This window comes from Dryobates pubescens, chromosome 12 (assembly GCF_014839835.1).
Source record: "Dryobates pubescens isolate bDryPub1 chromosome 12, bDryPub1.pri, whole genome shotgun sequence".
NCBI classification, from domain to species: Eukaryota; Metazoa; Chordata; class Aves; order Piciformes; family Picidae; genus Dryobates; species Dryobates pubescens.
In genome coordinates this window covers 26,463,587-26,472,791 of record NC_071623.1, presented here as the reverse complement: position 1 = coordinate 26,472,791, position 9,205 = coordinate 26,463,587, and the positions used below count along the sequence as shown (strand labels likewise).

At 42.6% G+C, this 9,205-nt stretch overlaps 1 protein-coding gene across 1 annotated transcript in view; it reads left to right on the top strand.

The window, feature by feature from the left end:
- The first annotated feature begins 4,195 nt into the window (after nucleotides 1-4,195).
- Nucleotides 4,196-9,205, top strand: part of NCAM2 (neural cell adhesion molecule 2) — a 198,250-nt gene continuing 193,240 nt past the window's right edge. Inside the window, exon 1 of the mRNA XM_054165884.1 lies at nucleotides 4,196-4,362. Coding sequence (XP_054021859.1) covers nucleotides 4,311-4,362 — 52 coding nt within the window. The 5' untranslated portion in view covers nucleotides 4,196-4,310. The remainder of the gene's footprint in view (nucleotides 4,363-9,205) is intronic.

Here is a 9,205-nt window from a genome sequence, read left to right as displayed (position 1 = left end):
GTCTGCAGAAGGCATTTTCCTGCAAGTGCAACATATTAGGTTTGCAGAAAGGAGCATTTTGTCTTTTTTCCTTATCTCTCTCCTTTCCTGTCACCACCCCAAATTTGGTAATTATTCCAGGACAGGTCCATGTCCTTACAGCTCTTTACCACTTATTTCTAGACAGATGGCCACTCTGATCTTTCTTTGTAACTCTGCCATTATCCTAGTTTCCTCTAAAATCCCTCTAAGAATAATTTTAGCTTCCTTCCTTAACATTTCAGTTTATGTAAGACAAGTAAGCAAATCCAGCTGGATCTCTTGGCAAGTTGTACACAGAAAAACATGTATTTCAGTATAAATATCCATTATGAAATCGTCACCAAGATTTAAGTTTCTGTATTTATTTACATTTGCACTGAACATGCAATCATCAATCAATTTAAAAATACAGTAAGCCTTTCTAAAACACCATAGAGAAGTTTTTTGACAAGTTCAGTTGCAGCAAGTTTACAGATGTTCTAAACTGATTAAAGTGCAGTGATAATAGCTTAAAACGGTTCTGTTCCCAGGGCCTAATTTTGCCACTTTTATTCATGCCATCAGATAAGGTACTGTATAAACAATCTCACAGAGTGAAAAAAAGTTAGTAACATGCAGTAAATTAATTCTTGCTGTCCTTTTGCTAACATCACTGGTAGAAAAACATTGTAGAAAAGCTGTATGCGACAGCACAGTTGTAGAAACTACTGTGTGACAGATAAAAGACAGAGAAGTTACAGATAGAATCCACTTAGATTCTTACTGATAGAATCCACTTAGATTCTGAGTATGGTATCCTAAAAGATCCAAGGTGCAAATCAAACATGTATGTAATACTAGGTAACATTTTTCCCCTGAGATTTTTCCATCAAGTCTTTTCAGTCACCAGAATTCTATTTTAATTGCTTTGAGAACCTATCAAAGTTGATTTCTCCACCTCTGGAATAATTGCCCCAGCAGGATAACTAGTGTTCTTCTAGATATTGCATGTCTTGGCTGCTCACAAGAGATAATAATTTCAGTTTATTTCTGGTCTTGTTTTTAAAATGTACATAGCATTAAAATACGTTTGTTTTCTGCCAGCATATTTGTTATTCATGTGCTATTATTCCAGAAATCATGTTTTCTAATCTTCTCTTCTAAGCACAGCCATTAAACTCCATGTCAGGCTTCCCACGTTGAAGAAGAACGCAATTAGCCGAAGAATGGCAAATACTACAGGTATGTTGTTATTGATGTCTGTTAGTGTTTTACAGCACTTTTGAAATGCTTATATTTGGGTTCAGAGTACAGTCACTGTACTCTGAACTGTACTCTGTACAGTACTGTGTACTGTATGACACCCAGTGTCATACAAATGTGGATGGCAGAAAAGCTGCACACTTTTTCTGCCTTTTTCTAATCTCTGTGTGACCTCATTGTGATAAGCTGTTGTGGTTCAGTACCATATTCTTTTTTAGAGACCTGCCCTCTGTACAAATGAGTTGTTCAAGGAACAGTAGAAACAATGAAGCGCTGCCTACTGAAGTACTTTGTCCCGTCCTCTCCATCCCTCCACTGCATGGTCTCAGGAGCTGTGCATATACCTTGTAGGTGGTATATGAAACAGAGTACTTCAAGCTACATGTCTACTGGCAGATGAATCACCTGTTGCCTCTTCCTTCACTTGAGGTCTCTGTATCTTACAGTAGTACTACAAGAATGTGATTACCTTTGAGACATATTCATCTTCTGCTGTTTTGCTTCATTGCTTCAAAGAGAAGAGCATGTTCCTCTTTTCCTTGAGATACTGGACTAAACCCAGATGTCTCCAAATGCTGTAGCAACATAGCGCGGATAGTCGACAGGGTGAGCTCTGTTTACTGTTGCAGACTAGTAACTAGGCAGACTTCTCAGAACAAGGAGTCCTGTTTGGAAACAAAGTACATGTTAAAGAAAGAATTGGCCAGTCAGATCTGATGTTGCAGAAATTCTCATCACATTTATGATTTAAAGTAATCAAACTTGGGATAGCAGCATTTTTTCTATTATATTTAGTTCTCACAGGGAAAGGGACTTCCCAATTGCTTTCGTGTCTGTGCACATTAAGGTGTTTCTGTATTACTTTTGGCCCTTCATTAAAGCAGATGTTAAGGTATGCATGCAAGTTCTTTGGGTTTATGTATTAATACATTATTATTATTATTATTATTATTATTATTATTATTATTATTATTATTATTATTATTATTATTATTATTATTATTATTATTATTATTATTATTATTATTTTATCTATTTATTCCACTTTTACTGGATGGTAGCACTCCAAATACATTAAAACCAAAGCCAGATTTGACAAATTTGCCCTTGTATTAAATTCATAATGAACATTTCTTACTTTTTGCCCAGTAATATATATATATATATATAAAATCTAATATTTGTTTTCATCATTTTTCTATATTCTCTCTTAATGATGTCTATTTCTGTAATTGGGTCCTGGGGCTGATGGAACCTTCTCACTTGGAAAACCTCCTTAACCAAAATACTGACCTTTGTTGTGCTCACTTGGACCTCCACTAAAGGTCCTAGCCAAAAGTTTCTGCAGTTAGGCATCTCTGTCAGCATTTGGGAGAAGAATAGCTCCTAATTACAAATGCAGTTCTCACCTAAAAGGCTTTGATGAAGCTGCCATAGTTTGGGTTTCCAAAATGGTATGAGGAATTACAATTGCATTCTCTTAATTTCATACTGGGTTACAAAAGTCTTTCGTTTCAAGAGCAGGGCAATGTGGTGTGGAGTTGAGCAATAAGGTTCTGATTTATGTGGTGCAGATTAACCCACCAATGGGTTAATCCCTCTTCCAGCATTTCCTGTACATATTCCCAACATCATCCTAGGAAGGACTCAATTTTGTCACATACCTTGTTGACCCCAGCAAGATCTGAGTAGATTCCTCCTATATTTCATAATTTTGTATGACTACTGAGCAGCAAGAGTCAAGCCAGAGATACCAATTGTGTCATCTGTATTATCTTTCCACAGAAGGACTTTTAAATCTATCATCTTTGTCCTTCTCTACCTTTTCCTCTTGAAAAGGGAGGGGAAAAAGTTTGGGAAAAATCATTAAGAATGTGTTCATTTGGAGGACTCTTTTAACTACCACCACTGCTGCTCCACATTAATATAAATCCACTTCTATCTCCTTCCATGTATCTATCATACAGGTCGTGACAAATTTATAGAACCTGCTTTGGAGATCGTAGTTCAATCAACTCCCCTCTTTCCCAGATTACCTCTTCGAAGCCGAACTGGACAAACCCCACCTCTTTAGAGCAAGGTTGTTGGGCGCTTTTTTTTCAATTATTTTAGTTTTCCCTCTTACAAAGCATGTCCTCGGGGAGAGAGCACTAAGGCAGCAAAGAAAGTAAGCGATTTAGTTTTTTTTAATGGGTTTCGTTTCAGGCAGTCATAAACAGCAGAGGTGTGCTAATAACGAAAGTCAGACCGGGTTAATTCCTAGACAGCGAAACGCCCAGCTGTGAGCCCACCGTGTTTAGCCCAAAGACGCGGCGGTACGCGAGGCTCGTAGCGGTCCCGCTTCCCACCGAGACTACAGGGCGGTCCCGAGCGCGGGGAATCCGTGAGGCTCCCGAGAGCCACGCGGCAGAGGGCGGCATGCACCCGCCGCCCTCCAGCGGACGCCTCACGGGCAGTCGATGGGGGCGCCGCCACCGCGCACCAGGACACTGCTGGGAGGACCGCGGGTGACAGAGGCATGCCAGCCTCTCGCTGCTCTCCCCTCGCCCTCGCAGCCGAAGCGCCGCTTTAGGCTCTGACTTCCCAGAAAGCTCTGAATTCCCAGAAGGATTCTCTGTCAAGCCGCCGCCTCTCCCTTTAGGCTGTCTCGCCTCAGGCGACGGCGGTGGGAAGCAGACTCCGAGTGGCAGCGATGGCGAGGCGACAGAGTTGCCTCACCCCCTCGAGGAGGCTACCAGCGAGGCGGGAGGGAGAGATCCTTCAAGCTTGTCGCCGCCTCTCACAGCAGCGGAGGAATCTGCCAGTGCTACCGCTTGTCGGTAGCTCGGCTCTGAATGTGGCGCGGAAGGATCAGCGCGGGCCGCTTTGTGCCCGCCTCCTGCGCGGCGGCCGCTGCCTCCCCGATATAGTGCGGCACGGGGAGGCGCTGGTAGTCACTTGGCGAGCGGCGCTCCGCGGGTGCGGGGCTGCGCAGGCGGCAGCAGGGTTTGGCGGTGCTGGTCGAGCACATCCAACTTGGAACTGTCCACCGGCGCGAGCTCCTGAACATGAACCTCCTGCCTTTCTACCTGCTCGGATTGCTCCTCGGTAGCGGGCAAGGTAGGACCGGGGCTGCCTTCCTTGTGGTGTTGGTTTTTCTTTCCATTAATTATTATTCTTACCTATACTGAGTGCTCGCTCAGGTTAGCATATAACCGGAAAGGAAATGGAAAAAAAGAAAAAAAAAAAAAGGAAAAAAAAAAGGCGATCTATCACCTTGGGACCCAATTTAAGAGGACCTCAAACTTGCTTCATCGTTTTCCCTTTCCCCTTTTCGCTTTTTCATCTTTTTATTATTATTATTTTGTAAGTCTGCAAGTGCTGTCATCTGTAAGGAAAAAAAAAAAAAGCTCCAAGGTGCTAAGTGCACTTAGCTGTTGTACATGGGGTTTCGCCTTTTTGCTGTTTTTCTTCGTCCTTTTTTTTTCCCCCCCATAAATTGGGAGGGAGATCAAATGATTAAAAAAAAAAAAAAAACAAAAAAAACCCACATCTGTCAGGGGTCGTGCTTTAAAATACGAGTCTGCTTGAGCAAAAGTCAACGTTGGCTTCATTTTCAGGAGCGAAGTGCTGCCGGTACGGCTGGTGAGAAATCTTAACGTGAAGTCTTCCCTGTTGGGGTTTCTTTCTTCTCTTCTCAAGACCGTTCCGCTCGCTCTGCGGGGACACCGAGCCCCTCGGCTCGCAGCAGCGGGGGGTGTGCGTGGGGATGTGCTGATGTGGGGGCACAGCCGAGGGCGTGTGCGCAGAACTGGAGACTTTTGTCAATGAAATAACGCCGCGGAGGCAGGTGTGTGTGTGTGTGTGTGGAGACGGGGCGTGCTGGGGTTGCGCCTCTGGGCACTGTTCTTTTTGCAGATGTATATGCCTTTATAGTCCACGCAACGCTTCGATACCTGGCGGCTGTGGTGCGGCTGGCGTTTTGGCGTCTGTGCGGTTGTGGGGTTTTGGTGGTGGTGTTTGGTGTTTTTTTTTTCTTTTTTTTTTAACAAATATTTTTAAATGACATATTTATTTATTTAGGATGCCACCGGTGTGGTTACTTGAAGATTTGTGCTACTTTAGGAGGCAGGAAGGGGGAGGGCCGCCGGGAGCGTGCCGGTGCGCGGCGTGGCTCGGCGAGGGTGCCCCGCGGTGTCGAGGGGATCGTTTGCGGTGTTTCCCAACTGTTCGGGCAAGTTTCTGGCGTTCATTTGAGGCCGAACCGGGCCGCTGAGCCTCGACAGGGCTGCCAGTGCCTCCTCTGAGAGACTTATGAAAGCGCAGCGTTGCCCGCACCTGAGGGGATGGGCAGGAATCCGCAGTCGGGGCCTTTTTAAGGGGAACTTAGGAGGGGGGTGGGAGCTAAAAAACCCAAAACACCAGCAAAACCCAGATGGTTGTCAACGGAGGCTTGGGAACGGCCGGGAGCGACCCCTTGGCGACTGCTGCTGCCGCCGCTGCCTTGCAGCAGGGGGCGGTAGAGCTCCACGGCGGCTGCGGCCGATACCCCGCACCGGGACGGGGGTGCCTTTGCCTGCTTCTCGCCTTCGTCCGCCTCCGTGCGGGCACCGCTGAGGCTCCCCGGAGAGCGGGGACGCACGGGCACCCGAGCTCCCGAGCTCCGGGGCTCTGGCTCACCCAGACGCTACACGGAGTCTGATGAGTGATCTGTTGAGATCTGTTGTGCCTGAGAAAGGGGGGGAGGGGGCATTGTGCCTTGAGGTATTGACACTGCAGCTCTGAAGGTCTCCTTCAATGTATTTACCGCCTAACCTCGTACCCTATAAGCATTTTGTCGTGGTGATATGTAGCAAAGAGCCAACACACGCCCTCAATTTATTGAAGAATGTTTCTGTGCTTTTGCCACCTCGGGAGGAGCTCTCGACGTCTCACAATTAGCCGCGATTCATAAACAAGTCTGGAGGTTTTTCAGCACAGCCAGCACTAGAATGGCAAAAGAAACGGGAAAGCTTCCTTCAGACTTTGCATTGGTCTATCTGGGTGTAATGTGTGTAGCGGAGATGTGTTCCGTGGTTTCTCTAACGGAGGAATAGTAGGAAGCTAGTTTGTGGAGTGTAGTTACTGCTGCGTAGGAGGAGTACATAGTATTGATATCTTACTATCGCAGATGTCAGGAGATAAATAGCAGAGTGAAACACTTTATACTATTGAACTGAGTTTTAAAAATTATAGGGGGATGGATATGAGGGGGGAGCTGGAAAGGAGAGCTGAATATCTGTTGTGTTGGTAGTAAGTTTTTATTATCCAATTAAAAAGCATTTTTTTTTTTCCCTCGGTTGATATTTTTATGTGTGTGTATTTTGCTTTGGTTTTGTGTTTTGGCATAAGGGGAGTAGGATTTTTGAACTGTTTGTAGAAATAGCAGTAACATGCAGACTCAATCCACATCAGGGGATAGTAAATGGGAATGGGAAGACATCCGCGTATGAAGAATATTCCCATTTAGGTTGCTAAGGGAGAGGAAAATTCTCCAGTGTTGGGTTGTTTGGGATTTTTTGTGTTGCCTTTGAATTTTTTTAATAAGCATCATTGTGGTGAGTGATTGACTGTGTGTTTTTATTTTGGACACCTCCCTGGAGTAATCTTGAGAGCTACTTGAAGTGAATCAAATAATTTGAAAAGCTATTCCAAAAACTTGGGATCTATCATCTTTCAGGAATGCAGTGGCGGGGAACACATATCATCAACTGAAGGCTGTGGTGTTTGTGACATTTTTGTTTTGTTTTTAAGAAAATTAGTGTTATCAGAGCATTAAATGATGATTATGACTTCTCTGTCTCTTCTTAAACATCAGAAGAGTATGGAGAGTTAAGAAAAAGCCCATAACTAGATTTCAATCCTTTGACTTTAAAATATTAAAAGTCTTAGGCTAAGGATTTATATTTCCAATGATAGAGCTTTTTCTTTAGGAAGTGGTGGTATTAAATGCTGAGGAGAGGGGATCGTGATGTATTTGCTCCATTTCAGAAAATCGAAGCATGTTGAAAACAAGTAGCAGACAACAGTCCCCTCCCCCAGCCCCTTAAGTGAAGAACTTATGGATGTCATAATTATCTACCAGGGCCAAATGCTCCCTTTCCTAATTTCATCACAAGGAGGGGAGGGTTAACTGGCAATGTTAGGCTAAAAGAAAGGGATTTTTTTCTTACCCTTTCAAAGATGTCCAGACAATTCATCCAGAGTGAAAGCCCCAAATTTAATCAGCTTTGTTTGAGTAAAAAATTAAACAAAACATCCTTCCTTCCCCCCCCCCCCCCCCCCCTTCTCCAAACCAACAAAATAGTCTGCTCCACTCTGTAATATGCTTTCTAGCATATCTAGTGATACAACACTCAGAGGAGGAGGTTTTTACTGGTGTCTGGGAACACTCACTCAAAGTGGATGAAATGGACATCTTCCCAGACTGCAAAATCCTATTTCTTTCATCACTCCACATAATAGACATTTCTTTCAGTTAGTAATTTTTTGTTAAGCTGAAGTAGAAAATGGTTTGCTTGTAGAATTTTTGTGCTCTTTCGGGAGATTCATAGGAGTGTGGACTTGGTCACTTGTAGTGCTTTAAGTTTCCTCTTTTCACTGCTTTGTTACTGAGTTTAGTTTTGTTTTTCCTGAAGAGTTTCTCTTTACAAATGTTTATAAGGGATTGTTTGTTATTAAGGAACATCCCCCAGAAGAGATGCCAGCATGTGTGTTGTTCACCACAGTGCAGTTCCTTTCTAGAATCCTGTTTCTGTCTACTTTTTGAGTGGGCAATCCATGAAATTTGGAATTTTTTGAGTCAATGAGTTTGTCTCCTGGATTAAGAAGAACTTTAAGCAGAAAGAAATGTATCCTGGTACTTCAGGTAACTATTGTTTTCTGCTACCAGTTGATTTATACAACTGCATTAAGTTTTACTACCCTCCCTTCTTTTCACCCTTGAAAAATAATTCAAACAAAACCTAATGTTCGGTTTGCTTGTTTAGCCTATATAACTCCTCTTTATGTGGAATTTATGAAATTCTAGGTATCTGCCTGAAAATAAGCCTTTGCTGATGTGGCCTTCTAAAAGATTGACTTAAGAAGGGATGAATGTGAAATATGTAGAGCTTTATTTCATGCACTCCTATATAAAATAGACTTAGAAATATTGTTATCATTTGCAATGGCTCTAAATCATGAAGAGCATGAAAGATAAAATCATAGAGATGAAGCTTCGAAGTCTTTTCTAAGAGCATAATTTTTACTCTGTTCCTCTTAAATAAATGCATAAACTATGCTATATAGGTAATTATATTTATCTCTGGGAATATTATTGGAGTGTTTTGACTAACGTATGTATGATTTGCCTTTCATGGTCTTCTTTTTCAACAAGTATTTTGAGAACAAATATTGTTTGCCCTTTCACTGACCTTTCCTTGAGGTACCTTTTCCATGTGATTCATGTTTGCTTACCAATGTTTTTCTTCCCATTTACTCTAGTAATCCTCCAGTTACATTCTGCACTTCTCATTTGAATCCATTGAGTCAAGTTAACGTTTTGGGAAATGTGTTTTAACTACACTAGTTTGTGGCTGTGAGCTAAAAATCCTTTATTGAGAGTAGTACATTTCCAGGTAAAGAATACGAACTGGTACTCATATGATAAACAGCTTATACCAAGTGATCGATGCCAGATGTTTTCTTTGTGGTTTTGTTTATTTATTGTTTTTGAAAATGTGTACTAAAAATAAAATGAGGATGGTATTCTAGATGAAAGATATCCTGAGGTATCACATGTCATCTGAATTTTATTTTGGATCATCTGAATTTTATTTTTGATATCACTTGAAACACAGAAATGGGAGGGACACAAGAGAAAACTCAGAGGTATCCCGATGTATTCAAATCTGAAACTCATTGGAGTCTGGTAGACTAGATC